A 15,569-nucleotide genomic window follows, 5' to 3' on the forward strand; every position below is an offset into this window, starting at 1 on the left:
AGAGCAAGTGCAAACCAAGTGTAGTTTCCTCCCTCAGACTCCACAGCCAAGTCTGTGTGAGCCCCTTCTAGACAATGCCAAAAAGGCCCCAGAACCCTTCTCTTTTAGCTCTGCGGTTATCATGGGGACATTGCCAGAGACATGTCACGTGGAAACCAGGGAGTGGAGTGAGGGCCTTCCTTTACTACTTCTGGGCCAGCATCTTCACCTGCTGTCATGCCTGGACAGAGTTGAGAATTCTGTGGACGTGACAAGAACTGGCCATCCTGTATGATTCCTAGACAGCACTATCAGCCTCTGCTGATCTGTACCCAGAGCCACAAGACTCCCAAGCTGTTGCCGGTCCTGGGGGCCTAGCTTGTGTGGACAGAAATGAAGACACTTTAGCTTGTCAGTGAAATGGAGATCAAAGCTAAGACAGCAGGGGCATGGGTGCTTCCTTGCAAAGGACTGAAAGAAAGGTTTCTGGAAAGGAAGCCAGGTCTGGGAGGCAGTGAGTCTGGGTACCCAGGAAAGCTCTAGCCACATGACCCTAATCCCAGACCCTCACATGTGTTCTGTGAGTCCCATCCATGATTTTCCACACCCAATATTTGCAGAGGAACCCTGAAGAGGTCAGAGAAATGTCCCCTTACCTATCCTACACATCCAGCTCCCATGCACCTTTAATTTAGGTACTATCAACCTCTGAAACCTCTGTCAAGCCTCCATTCAATGAATGTCCTACCTGTTCGATGCTCTTGGCTCTGAGGCAGGAGGCAAGCAAAGCAACAGCCAAAGTTTATTTGTGTTTCATGTGCTCAGTTGACACATTACTTTCAAGATAACCTGGGGGAACATCACTGAAAGTTCAAAGCAGCAAGACAAACACATTAGAAATAGTGGATTGAAATCAAGCAGAAGGAAGACCTAGATATACTTCCCCAGAGGCTCTCTGATAAATTGCAATCCAGTCCCCTGTCAGCAGTCTCTCCTAGGATACCTGACACTGTAAATATCAGGGTTTTATCCGTTTCTTGGATGTCTGCTTTCATCCCTGTGAGCTGCTTGGTACCAGGCCTTCTTTAGCTCTCTCCATGGATCTCTCTGTCTGTGTCTGCCTGTGTCTGTCTGTCTGCCTCCCCCTCCCCCTCTCTCAGTCTCACAGTCTCACTGTGTGGCTCTACCTGATGTGGAACTGGGTATGTAAACCAGACTGACCTCTAACTTAGCCTGCCTGTCTCTGCCTCCCAAGTGCTGGGAATAAAGGCGTGCACCACCACGCCTGGCTCTCTATGGGTCTTAACCTGAGCATTGTTTCTGTGCTTTCATTTCCTTCCTGTTAGCACCAACTGGGAAGAGCAGGTCTGGGCCATTAGGAGCTAACCTTTGTCCCCTCTGGGGCTCTCAGTTGCTCTTCTGTACAGTGTCCACACTTGGTGTCTGCACCTGTGTGTTAGTACCTTGTGGCCCTTATATACAGGGAAGAGCCCGTGCACCAGACACACAGAGGATCTCAGCTCCCACTCAGCCCCATCTGGCTTTCTAGTCTGCTATCCCTTCTTGAGGCCTAGATTAGGCAGAACAAGGGGTACTCGGGGCTGTATCCCTATTCTTGAGAAGGCTGGCAGGGGCTCACAGAATTCTCTCTAGCTGTGCCATATTGGGAGATCACAGCCACTCCAATGCCCCCTTCTATGGCTTTTGATAAGAACAAAGAGTTCTGGCTGTGGACTCTTTAAAAGGCCTGAGAGGTGTAAAGAGACAGGTATCCTAGGGTCTCCATACACCCATGTAGTTTCTTGAACCTCATGCATCTTGCCTCAATCTCCTGTCTTCCCCCAGTGTACCCAGTCCCTCAGCTCAGGCCTGCCCTCGCTATCCATCCTCTGTGGCAAAGTATCTTTTTACCTACAGGGGAGAATAGAAGAAGTCAAAGTAGGGGGCCTTGGCAATGCATAGGTCCAGACCAATGAACCCTCCCTATCTCTGTCTCTCAATGAGGGCAGACACAGGGTGGGTTTGGGGAGGATAACCACCAGTGTCTTCTGTCCCCCATGCTTCTGGGCCCCTCTCAGAGGCCTTCAGCTCAGACAGACATGATCTATGTCTGTATTTCTGGCTGTATGTGCATGTTGATTCATCCATCAGGGCCCAGATCCAACCCTGTTCAGGTTCCCAGCCCTATACGAGTTCTTGGCACACAGTAGCCACCACTGAGCACCAATGCACGGGGCGCCACCCTGGACACCTGTGGTGCCTTTGAATCTCGCACTGATGCATAGTTATGGAGTGAGACACAGGATCTGGACTTCCAATTATGCTGCAAGTTGCCAGAAGCTGTGGAAGGACCACTGTGTCCCTGTTGGCCAGCCAAAGTAGCTATGTTCCCGGCTCATGGCCACCTGGGCAGACGTAAGCCCCACCAGCACAGCTTCTGGGCAGTGTCTTTGCTAGAACCCTGCAAGAAAGCATCGGTGTTTAGCATCTGACCAAATATCCTCTCCCATGTCCCCTTCTGCAGAGCTCCAGTGCCCCTTAAGCACCTAGTCTCTTAGCTGAGAGGACTGAATAGAAAAATGGCCTAGCATCAGGACAGCTAGTGAGGTGACTGTAATACTTGAAAGATACAAATGGCCAGCCATTCTGTGTAGTCTGAGAGCACTGCAGGCGAAAAAAAGATGGGTAGGAAGGGAAGGAACATCCCCAGAAGGTGACCCCTGGGCTGGACAGAGATCATGGAAGTATCTCAGGCTCTGTTGATAGGGGAGGGTAGGCAGAGAGGTCCCTGGCTTCTGAGTACCCAGTGCTGCTCTCTGTCAGCCCACTCAGCCTCAGCATATGTGGCTCTAGCAAGACAAAGCTGCAGTATACCACTGTTCAGCCTTAGGCCACTGCCAGCCTGTGTACCTGCCCTTGGCAGGTTAGGGGACAGGGACAGGGATCCTTTAGAGCCACATCAGTCCTGAGGGACTTGGCCTTCCTGACCCAACATGGGACAACGTTCTCACTGGCCTAGGAATGGCCTGAGACTGGAGATGCCTGCCATTAGCTCCAGCAGGCTGGCTTTCGTTCATCCGTCATCCGTCTGGAATTCGAATGGAAAAACATGCATGTGGTGAGGGGAGATGCCAGGACGGGCTGAGACTAGTTCTCGAGGACCTTCCCAAGGGTATTTAAGAACCTAGCTACCCTCGCCCTGCTGGCCCTTCTGGTGGCTCAACAAGATCAATGACCCCCTGACCCCAGCCCAAGCTGGGTGGAGTTTCTGGGCAGGAAGTATGCTGACCTTCCCAAACCACTGACAATCACTGTCCCCTTATGTCCTTGCAGGTCAGGACGGTCTCGTGTTTCAGCATGTGTATCATTCCCATAGGCCAGGTGGGGCTCCTATGGTTCCCTTTAATTGAGATAGAGTCCACAGGAGGAAGCAGAGGCTACTGCTTGTAGGTGATACTTACCGAAGGACTTAATTCCTGGAAAGGTTATGAATGCATAACCTTTGCATAGGAATTCACCAAGGAAACCTTGGTGTGTGGAATTTTCCATTGGTGAATGATACACACAGGTGTAGGAGTGATCTGAACCATGATATCATCGTGTACACCTTCACTGATATACCCCACGCAGTCATGCAGGTGCCCCTGGGTACCTCCTACCTTCTCCAACTTGGAGCTGTGAAAACATCTAGCCTAGAGATCTATCATTAACTCTGAGCTGAGGTAATATGATCTGAAGATGGATCAACCTTCTGGCTTGGGAATGAGATCATGCCATGCCTCCTCTGCCTGCTTGTGGGACTGACAGCTTGTCAAGATGCTATTACCACTCTCTGGTTTTGAGCTGGACCGAGACAGCTGAGTAACAGTTCATGTATGGACACATATGTCTTAACTCTGTGGCCCTCTCCTGAGGCACATAGCCACTCAGTCTAGCCAGGCTATCTGGCTGCTGGGCTTCCTGAGGTCTTGCCATGAGCTTCTTGTCCCACATTTGGGCAAGTCTTCTGTTCCTAACATCCTCAACATTTAACTCTGCTTTTTACAAAACACAACCCCAACTGAGTCAGCATCTTCCAGTGAGACACCCACCAGCATTCTATGAGAGGAAATTTGTTCTCAAACACACCCAAAATACCTTGGATTAGTAGTAAAGGCTGAGGACAGGAAAGCCCCAGCCTCTCTGTTAGCGCTCATGGCCCAACCACTAGAACAGGAACTTGACTTTTACTCTAGACAAGTGCTGGCTCTGTGGCAGCCCCACTGTGGGTTTCAAATATCACGGTGCTCCTGGCAATCTTGTTGATTCCTGCACAGTGTAAATCCATGTTGACCTGTAGACTGTGGTTCACCCATCAGCAGATCACTTAAAACCACAGAGAGGGAGCTATGGCCACTGTATAACATGAGCCTGTCTGAAAACCAATAGGATGGAGACACACAGGGCCACAGGAGTGATATCCCATTGTGACTTTCTAGAACAGTAGTTCTCAACCTGTGGGTCAAGACCCCTTAAGGGTCATATGTCAGATATCCTACATATCAGATACTTACATTATGATTCATAACTAGCAAAATTAAAGTTATGAAGTAGCAATGACATAATTTTATAGTTGGGGGTTACCACAACACGAGGAACTTTTATTAAAGGGTAGCAGCATTAGGAAGGTTGAGAAAACCCTGTGTAGCAAAACCTGACAGTAACAGGAACGTAGTCTCTAGGAGACTGGGCGTGGCTGGACCTTTGGGACAAAGTAGCTGGGACTGCTCACAGGACATGTCCAGGTCCTGTCTTGTAGGCTATATCAGCATGAACAGGTTAGAACCAGCTGATTATTTTGGACAGAAAAACCTTTTGCTGAAATCTTGCGGTTCGGATAGATTGGTTTCAATAGCTGCTTGGTGTGTAGGAGCCAATGTTTTCCTTACCCACAGTCACTCACTCTGTGTACACCTCACAGAGTAGAGCCAGCAACCATGAAGATTCATGAAGCAAAGGAGCCCAGGACCCAGTGCATCGGGCTGGAAACGGGGCTGAACCAGGCCTAAATAATGGATGGACACTTGAGGAAGGAAAAGCTTAGGCAAAGTGGTGCCTCCAAAGACAGAGGACTCCTGGTGGTTGGGCAGCGTATCTGGACCTCGCCTGTTCCTAGGCTCCATTTCCTTCTCCCTGTGGCATGACTGACAATGGCCCAGTATAGGGGAGTATTAATATACAGGACCTGGGAAGGCACAGGATTCTTGTTATTCTGGAAATGTTCTGATCCACCTGAGCTTGGAGTGAGAGTTGTGATCTCTGCACTGTAGTGCTTAAATAACATTCCCAGATTTAAAGCCGCTCGAATCCTCTGGGAGAAACTTCAAAAGGTATAAGAAAACAAAAATGAAAACAAAACAAACAAACAAAAAACCCAGCCCTGGCAGCCCTGCCCTCTTCCTTTTGGCCTAGGCAGCCATCTTCCAGTTAACTCGCCAAAATGACGAACACAAAGGGAAAGCGGAGAGGCACTCGGTATATGTTCTCTAGGCCTTTTAGGAAACATGGAGTTGTTCCTTTGGCCACATACATGCGAATCTATAAGAAGGGTGATATTGTAGACATCAAGGGAATGGGCACTGTTCAAAAAGGAATGCCCCATAAGTGTTACCACGGCAAAACCGGAGGAGTCTACAGTGTCACCCAGCATGCCGTGGGCATCATTGTAAACAAGCAAGTTAAGGGCAAGATTCTGGCCAAGAGGATCAATGTGGGGATTGAGCACATTAAACACTCGGAGAGCAGAGACAGCTTCCTGAAGCGGGTGAAGGAGAGCGATCAGAAGAAAAAGGAAGCCAAAGAGAAGGGCACCTGGGTTCAGCTGAAGCGCCAGCCTGCAGCACCTAGAGAAGCACACTTTGTGAGAACTAATGGGAAAGAGCCCGAGCTGCTGGAGCCCATTCCATATGAATTCATGGCCTAGTGTATAAAAGAAATAAAGGACCCGACTGCAGAGTTTTTCCTTAGGTTAAAAAAAAAAAACAAAACCCAGCCCTACCACCACGACCAAAAGTCAACTAGCTGGGCAGTGGTGATGGACACCTTTAATCCCACAACCCTAGAGGCAGGGACAAGCAGATCTCTGAGTTCAAGAGCCTGGTCTACAGAGCAAGTTCTAGGTCAGCCAGGGCTACAACAGTGATACCTGTCTTGAAAAATTAAACAAACAAACAACCCAACAACAACAAAAAATCCAAACCACCAAAACCCAAAAACCCTAAAGTTTTCCCACCAAGAGGTAACTATTGATCTTTAAGGTATTTCTGTGGAGATTTTTTTTTTGCATATATGCATGTGTGTTCACACAGCATGCACCCTTGCTCACAGGCATACTTGTGCACAGACACATGCATACCTACACACAACCACACACCAGACTCACATGCACACAGTCACAAATGCATTTTTGTTTGTTTTAAATGAGACTTGGGATTACACTATACAATTTTATGTTCTCCTTTCTGTCCATGACCACAGTGCCTGAGGTTCATCCCTTTCTGACCCCACAGAAAGTTGCTCTTCTTTGAAGACGCCATGCCATGACCTAGTTAACAGCTCTGGGACATTTCATAACGATGCTGAAATCAGCTCCTTCCTACGTAAATCCTTATCCACACCTGATACTTGGATTTCAGGATAAAACCCTGATTGCTCAGGCAAGAGTTATAAACATGTATGTGATTCGATTTATTTACTTATTAGAATTTTAAAATAGGGCTGGAGAGATGGCTCAGCGGTTAAGAGCACTGACTGCTCTTCTAGAGGTCATGAGTTCAAATCCTAGCAACCACATGGTGGCTCACAACCATCTACAATGAGATCTGATGCCCTCATATGGGTGTCTGAAGACAGCTACAGTGTACTTACATATAATAAATAAATCTTTAAAAAAAATAATTTTAAAATAGATTATCTTTTACTTCTCCTCTGACAGTTTCGTACTTGTAAACAATGTATCTTGATCTTATCCCTTATATATCTACCTAGCTACCTACCTATTTGTTTGTGGTGCTGGGCATGGAACCCAGTTCCTCATGTCTTTCAGGTAAAGGCTCTATTAGCCAAAGGGCTCTTAATAAAAAAAGGTCAATTTTTTCATTTTGGGATTTTGTTCTGTTACTACAGAATCTCTATTTGAGCTTGCAATGTTTTTTTTCCTGCATCAAATTCTTAATAGTGTATGTAACCAGAGCTTTCCCTCTTCCTAGAGAGCACTGGGTTCTGGGCCAGGCTCCTCCACCTCACCCCCCTTTTTTTATTATTATTTTATTATTTATTTATTTTATTTATTTTATTATTTTTTTATTATTAGACAGGGTCTCACTTTGTAACCCATACAACTTGGTGTGTAGACCAGGCTGGCCTTGAACTCTCAGGAATGCAGCGGCCTCTGCCTCCCAAGTGCCAGGCATAAAGGTGTGTACCACCCCTGCCTGCTGGGTCAGACTTCCTTTTCCTCACTTTAGAAATATGAGTGCTCACCTTTCTCCTTCATTCTTTTATGATTCTATATTTGACGTGGATGTTCAAAATGCCACCTAAGCTTTACTTTGCTTGAGAAACACAGTCATCTGCCTGGTGGGGTGTCCCATCTACCTAAGGCAAATCTCTTGTCTTCAGAGTCTTCTGGGCCAGGCTGTCCCACTGGAAGGCTACTGCATTAGGATGTTTGGAGTACCTTGGAGTAAAGTGGTTCAGGGTCTTTCACCCTCCACTCCCCTGGCTATTGTCCACACAGTGTCTAAATCAGAAGCAGATGCTCCTGACTCTTCACCCAAATCCCATGACCTCAGACACAGGCATCCACAGCCAGGCTGAACTGCCCAGCAGCTCCTACCCAGGTTGAATGCATGACAAAGCCAGAGCCCAGGGCAGGAAGATGGGTAGAAACCCAGAGTAGGGAGATTTCCCTCCAGGTGGACCCAGGGTGAGAGGATTTGACATCGCAAGGGTACAAGAGTCTGGAATGCTATCCTGGAACTTAGGTGTCCCAAGAAGTCAGCTCATCCTGAAACAGCTCAGATGCCAGGGGTAAATACTCAAAGGCCAACTCCACCTTACTGTAACACTCATCCTGACAAGATACACAGTTTGCACCTCACGGACATTTCAGCTTGTTTTCTTCTTAGCTAGACTTTAAGTGTTGGGTGGTTGACATTTAAAAGCTGAAGAACTTGATCTATCATCCTGTGTCCCTCAGCCTCTGTGGGCTCACTCATCAGTCACACAGGTCAACAGTTCCCCCTCCCCAGACACTGGCTGCCACTGCCTGGGAGGCCACATCGGGACTCCAATGGAGAACCCAGTCAGCTTACTGACACCCAGATCCAGCCCTAGGAGCATGGTCACTCCACCTCTGTTTCCCTCCCAGTTCTCCTGACCCCTTCCCCTCCCCGTGATCATCGGTCCTCCACTTCCCTCCTGGATGGCTAGAACAGCGCAGGGCTTTCTCCATCATAACTCCATAACTTTCTTGCTTGTATTCCAAATTCCAGACACGATGTTCTTGTCCTTGTCCAGGCCTGGGCCCTTAGTGGACCACCTTTCCTGTCTTTTCTATCTATTATGATAGCCTGAAGGCTCTGGAAAGGCCCATATCCTAGAGAGCCCTGGGTACCAGCCAGAGGGACTTCCTGTCACCCCAGGCTCAGACTTCCTGCCTGCACTTTCTCCGAACACATATCCTTTTCTTATTTAAAACAGAGCAGGCAGCGAAAAGTTCCCTGAGGATGGAAGAGGAGAAATTATGATGTTAGCTGACAATCACAGCTCCAGGAGGGCACTGGCCCCCCAAACCTGGTGGGTGAGCAGACCCAGGCCAGTGATGGACAAGCTGACAGAGCAGTAAAATCCTGCATACACTATTGGAGTTGTCAAGCAGAGCCTTCAGTTTGTGCTGGAGATGACAGGAAGGTCTCAGTGGAGGTCAGCTCCAGTTCCCAGCTAGACTTGAGAACAGGCAGGTCATGGACAGGCCTACCACTGCAGCTGTGTGCCAAAGGAGGAGAGAGGCAAGGTGACTCTGTGACAGTGACTTTGCCCAACCCCACTAACCTCACCTCTCTTGATTCCCAGAGAGATAGGGATTTGGAATCCAGGTTTAGGATCACCTGTGTTGAAAGCTGACATGTTACCCCCTCGCCCCCTCCCCATTGTCAGCTTGTCATAGGCAGCATTTTTGGATGACGAAGACAGCACAATGTGCAGTGAGTGTCTAGTGTGTTCGTATATGTTGTATGTTTTACATACACTATACGCTATGTCTGTGGTTTGTGTATACATGCATGTGTTGTGTCTGATGGATCTTATGTTTGATATGGTATGTTTATTGGGGGGTGAATGTGTGAGGCGAATATTTTATGTTTGTTCTGTGGATTGTGCAATGTGTGGTGGAATACACGCGTGTGGGATGTACTTATTGCATTTGTTACATGTGGCATGTTTGGTGTGTGTGTCCACGTGCACACATGTACACATGCATAGATCATTGTTCTGGCACCAACCTCTGTCTGTCAGTGCTGGTCCCAAGAAGCCCTGAGGCCAGATTAGCAGGTGCCAAAGATTAAGGCAGTGACTGTCACAGAGCTGTCTTAATCACCCAGGTTATCCTAGGACAGCGGTACTTTCATAGAAACCATGCACACCTAGAATTAGAAGTGGTCTTTTGGAAGTTCTGGCTTTAGGACTTTGTCCCTACCAGGTTTGTAGAGACATCTGGGTCTCTCTGGGTGAGGACCTCACTAGGTTACCTCCCTGATGTTGGCTATGGGATGAAGCTACAATCCATGTCTCAAGCTTTCCCAGTTCATGGCCACTCTATCCAGTACTCTAGGATAGTCTCCAGGGGTGGAGGGTGTGAACCTCTCTGGGGATGGTAACCCCTCCCCTTGAGTTGTGTACTGACTCCGGGTCAAATCCCCAATGTGAGCACACAATGTTGCATAAACTCCCTTCTCGGGATCATCTGAACTGTGGAGAATGAGGAAGCCTCCCAGAGAAATGGGGAGCCGCCCCTGCCCAGAACTGAAGCTACAACATGATGAGTGTCAAGTAAAGGTGGTACCAACCTGGACCCCTAATGAGAGACCCAGCTCTGAGTTCTTAGAGGCAAGACCAGGATTGGGCTTTGGCAATAAGGAAGGAGCTTTCTAAAGCTGAAGCCCAGTATAAGAGACAGTGGGGCTTGGGGCAAAAGAGGAGGAGCACAGGGTTAGGGGGCTCCACTACCCACCAACTCCTCTAGTGAATTTACTAGTCTGTTGTTGTTTTTGTTTTGTCTTGTTTTGTCTTGCAGAGCTGGTGGTGAAACCTAGGGCCTTTCACATGCTAAGTAAGTGCTCTGACACTGAGCTATATTCCCAGACCTTTAAATTTTTGTTTATTTGGAGCTGGGCATTGTGGCACATGCCTTTAATCCCAGTTCTCTGAATGCAGAAGCAAGTGGATCTCTGTGAGGCCAAGGCCAGCCTTATCTATATAATGAGTTTGTGGCCAGCCGAGACTACATAGTGAGACCCTGTCTCAAAAAGATGTTTTTTTGTTTTGTTTAAATTTAGAGAGAAAGTCTTTGATAAGTAGTACAGTCTGACCTCAAGCCTCCCCAATTCCTGGGATTTCAGGCTGAACCCCTTCAATTGTGTGTGTGTGTGTGTGTGTGTGTGTGTGTTCATGTATCATGTGTTTCCCTCATTTTTTAATAGCAAAATAAAAAAACACAAAATACTGTGGCCAGACACCAGGATCTGCTTCTGGAACATTTTATCACTGCAGAGACCTGCATTCCATGTCTTGCCACCAGAGTCTACCTGACATTCAGCAAGGGTACTAGCAGACCAAGGTGCTGTCCCAGCCTCTGATGGTCACCCTGAAAAGGGTGGGCAGCTGTCTTCTGCCCATGGTAGGAGAAATGGGCAGTCAGGGAAAAGATGTTCCGAGGACAGTACTTAGGACATGGAAACAGTTTATCTAGGAACAGTGACGCCAAGACCTCATCACGTCAACATGAGCCACATGTGGGCTGTGCTGCCTCCTAGGAGAACTTCGGCCTGTGGGGTCTCCTTCCTGTACTTGAGCTTCAGTACTAGCTGGGCAGCATCTCCCAATCATCCCACCCCACCTCAGCCCCTCATGTCTCTCAGCTGCCTGCCCTCTTTCCCACCCTAAGTACAGGGGAGGGCTTCCATGTAGGGATATCCACAGGCAAAGGCATGGAAACCTCACCAGATACTCAGGTGCCTCATGCTGGGGATGCCTGGGTCCAGGACCCCCACCCCACCCCAACTTCCACCCCCAACACTGAGGCAGGACACACTTCAGCGTACAGGGTTTATTGTTCCATGTGCATACGGTAGCAAGAAGCTACCATGGGATGGGTGGGGAGAGGATGGAGATGCCTGCAGGCCCCTTATCAGCCAATGGGGGAAGGTCCTCAGGGCTGGAAGGGCTTACATCAAATGTCAGTTTACAGCCTTGTACTAGCTGCTCTGGGTAATTAGGCCCTAGATTCACCCAGGTCTTCAGAAGAGGGTCTAGGCCACAGCTTCTGAAGCCCCTCGGAGATTGGTTTGAAGCAGGAATGTGTTGGCATCCTGGGGAAGGTGCTGAGAGAGCGGAAGTGAGCAACAAAGAAGAAAGAACAGGGAACTTTCCAGAAGAGAACGGAAGAAGACAGACAAGCGAGTTGGGTTTGAGTAGGGGATTCTGGGAATGGGCTCCTGAGTGGCCTGCCTTTAGGTCCTTTCCAATCCCAGGATCGCACAGAGCACTCTCAGACAAAGGCCCCATTAGGGGGAACTGGAGACAGCATGAAGGTCTCTGTGGCCTGTTGGCTGCTGGAGGAGAGCGAGCGTCGGCCCGAGTCCTGCTGGAGGTGGACTCGGCTGGGCAGGAAGCTGCCAGCACTCCCTGGGCCACGGCAACTACTACCCAGTGACCGCTGGCGGCCGCGCAGGTATTCCCGATAGTTCTTGGTGAGCAGAGTGTAGAGGAAGGGATTGATGCAACTGTTGCCGTAAGTGAGGCAGGCAGTAAGGTAGTTGACAATGCGCGCAGTCTCGGGCGTCAGTGGCATGGCCTCCTGGTACTGGGCCAGCATCTGCCACACCCAGAAGGGTAGGAAGCAGGCCCAGAAGAGAAGGACGATACCAAGGATGAGGTAGAGCACCCTGGGGTTGGGTAGCCGCCGTGTCTGCTTGAAAGAAGCTTGCTGAGATAGCCAGTAGGCCCTGGCCAGACGAATGTAGAGCAGCCCAATGACCAGGCCAGGCCCCACAATGCTGGTCCCAAAGAGCAGTGTCAGGTAAGTACGATGGGCACGAGGGCCCCAGGCCGGCAGGCAGAGGCTCTTGGAGCCCCTACGGACCAGCCGGATGGCAAGCATCATGGGTAGGGTCAGCAACAGCGCCAGCAACCAGGTGCCCAGCGCCAGCAGCTTACGATAACCCTTGGAGCGCCGGACAGTGTCCAGAGGCCTCAGTACTGCCGCATAGCGTTCACTGCTCATTATGGTCAGAGTGAAGATGCTGGCGTGCATTGTCAGGAAGTCCAGGCTAAAGAGAACTCGGCAGCCCACATCCCCAAAGTGCCAGTCCTTAGTGACATAGGTAGCTATGATGAAAGGAATGCTCAGCAGATACAGCAGGTCAGCCAGTGCCAGGTTGACCACATAGACATACATGGAGGCCGAGGCACGCAGAAATCGGCACATGACCACAAGAGTGTACACATTTCCCACCATGCCCACCACACCCATGGCTGAGAGCACTGCCCCAATGACACCCGTGGCTACAAGGTCTTTCAGGGAGCTGGGATCTGTTGGGCCAGTCCAGGAACTGTTGAGGGACACGTTGGAGCCTCCAGGCAGCTCAGACACAGTGCTTCCGGACATGGTGAGCATGGGAAAGCTTGTTGTAGACTCCAGGTTCAGTGCCATCTCTGTCCTCACAGGGGAGTACTGCTGTTCAGTGCGGTGAGCCTGTGGGAAACTTGTCCTGTGGGAGAAGGCCAGTGTCAGAGGTTCAAGGCAGCAACCTACTTCCATGCCCTGACAGCCTCTATGATAGATGCAGTCACAGTCCCTCTCAGAGAGACAAAGGCTCACCAAGTCCTGTCTCCTGTTGGGACCCTCAAAAGAATTCCTTTTGTGTCATCTCCCCAGCTATACAGGAGGACCCTAGAGCCATTGGGACCCACTGTCCCCCAGGATGCTCCCCAGCAGAACCCCAAGTCACACCCAAATGCTTTTTCTGAAAAGTTATCCACAGCGAGGCGGAGGTCAAAGTGGGCAAAGAGACCTAAGTTCTAGCTCCGCAACCACAGCTAGAGTCCACTTCCCATTTTATGTTACGTGTATGCTTTTAAAGAGTGATTTCTTCCGATCACAAAAGTAACAGCTAGACTGAGCTTAGAAGTTCAGATAGAAAAATAGATAAAAGCCCTTTGGATTTCCATTTATCATATGAAGGAAATGGGTCTAGATCCTGCCTCATTACATACTCAGTGATGGAGGGCAGTTAATCAAAATCCATTAGAAGAGAACGTTATGTGACATGGCAGGAAAATGTTTCTTTAGTCTGAAGAACTGTTTTTAAATTACATTGCCGCGTGGTGTGGATGTGCGGGTGATTGTGTACGTGTGTGCATGCCACCGCGATCATGTGGAGGTCAGAGGGCAACCTTTGGACATTGATTCTTTCCTTCTTTCCCATGCAGGTCTCCAGGCTCTAACTTATGCCATCTGTCTGGAGGCAAGCACTCTTACCCACTGAGCCATCTTACCAGTCCCCACCTCCTAAAACGATGTTTTTAAAAAAAGACCAAAAAACAAAACAAAAAAACCAATAAAGTCTCACTATGTAGCCCTAGCTGGCCTAGAACTCTCTGTGTAGACCAAAAGATTCTGCTTAAGTGTGCACCATGCCTGGCTTCTTGCTTTGTTTTTTAAAGAAAGTACAGATGTGCTCTCTCTCTCTTTCTCTCTCTCTCTCTCTCTCTCTCTCTCTCTCTCAGATTTATTTATTCTCAGGGGCAAGAAGAGACTATCAGATATCTCCTAATTGCAGTTACAGATGGTTGAACGCTACCATGTTGTTTCTGGAAACCACACCTCTGTAATAGCAGCAAGTGCTCTTAACCACTGAGCGATCTCTCTAGCCCAGGTAAAGATTACCTAAAAAACAAACCCCATTAGAGCTGGAGAGGTTACTTGCTGCTCTTGCAGAGGAACTGGGTTCGATTCCCAGCACCTACATAGCAGCTAATTAACCATCTGTAATTCCAGCTCCAGGGAATCCACACTCCTCGGGGACCAGGAACACATATGGAATACATACATACATTCATATAAAAACACTCAGCCTGGTAGTGATGGTGCAAGCCTTTAATCCCAGCACTTGGGAGGCAGAGGCAGGCAGATTTCTGAGTTTGAGGCCAGCCTGGTCTACAGAGTGAGTTCCAGGACAGCCAGGGCTACACAGAGAAACCCTGTCTGGAAAAACAACAACAGCAACAACAACAACAACAACAAAACCAAAAAAACCCAAAAAAAAGCCACTCATACACATAAACAAAAAATAAAGTGGTTTTTATATGATTTCTCTGTATAATAGCTCTGGCTGTCCTGGATTTGCTTTGTAGACCAGGCTGGCCTCGAACTCACAGAGATCCCCCTGCCTCTGCCTCCCAAATACTGGGATTAAAGTGTGCATCACCACACCCAGCTCATTTAACACACACACACAAAATCCCAAACTTCAAAAATAAGAACTTCTCTAAACAAATAAAAGTGAGATGAGAAATTATGAGAAAAGATACATCAAATCAATGGACTAGAGTACAATATACACACAAGAACTGTAAATCAATAAAGAAAAGAGCGATTAGCTATTTGGAGGACGGGAAGGCAAACTGAACAGGAAAATGCCCCAGAGGCCAGAAACTAGTGAAACGATGTTACATAGCTTATTGCCATCAGAGGAATGCAAATCAAAACCATAAAGAAACTGTAACAAGCACACACACACACACACACACACACACACTCCACTGCTTTGGCCTCCTGTAACCCTGACCTTGTCAGTTCATGAACTCATCTCAGACGGAGCCACATTTGAACTCCTGTCTGTGTCTGTCCTTCAAACCCTGTCTCACACAGCCTGCAGCAATAAGTCTCTTCCTCAATTCTTCCTACTACGGTATCCCTACTTCTGCTGTTGCTATTTATGGTCATTTGGGTCATTTCAAACTCATTAAATGTAAAGCTGCTGTTCTTCTGGGGGTGAGTGGGATCACTGGTGGCATGGTACACACCTGTTTTGCTTCATTGTAATGCCAAACTTTTCCAAAGCTGCTGTAGCATTTCACATATTCAACTGCAGTAGCTGACAATTCTAGTTCCTTTCCATCCTCTCTCCCATAACTCAACAATAGGTGCATTGATATTTCTGGCTATAGGCACACTGTGTATATGTATGTGTGTCTGTGGAGTGTGTGCATTGTGGTGTGTGGTGTGCATGTATGTTTGGTTGTGTGCATTGTGTGGTGTGTGTGGTGTG

At 48.4% G+C, this 15,569-nt stretch overlaps 1 protein-coding gene across 1 annotated transcript; it reads right to left on the reverse strand.

Annotated features, from left to right (window-relative positions):
- Positions 1-11,282: 11,282 nt before the first annotated feature.
- Positions 11,283-12,955, reverse strand: Uts2r (urotensin 2 receptor). Its single transcript, XM_028787827.1, has one exon. It carries the CDS (start codon positions 12,947-12,949, stop codon positions 11,786-11,788), a length of 1,164 nt encoding a protein of 387 aa, XP_028643660.1. The 5' UTR covers positions 12,950-12,955; the 3' UTR covers positions 11,283-11,785.
- Positions 12,956-15,569: the final 2,614 nt, after the last annotated feature.

The sequence above is a fragment of the Grammomys surdaster genome, unplaced genomic scaffold (assembly GCF_004785775.1).
Source record: "Grammomys surdaster isolate TR1022 unplaced genomic scaffold, NIH_TR_1.0 125688, whole genome shotgun sequence".
In the NCBI taxonomy this organism is placed as follows: Eukaryota; Metazoa; Chordata; class Mammalia; order Rodentia; family Muridae; genus Grammomys; species Grammomys surdaster.

Excerpts from the sequence above, each read along its gene's own strand:
- Uts2r (XM_028787827.1), bottom strand. The coding sequence starts at position 12,949 with ATGGCACTGAACCTGGAGTCTACAACAAGCTTTCCCATGCTCACCATG.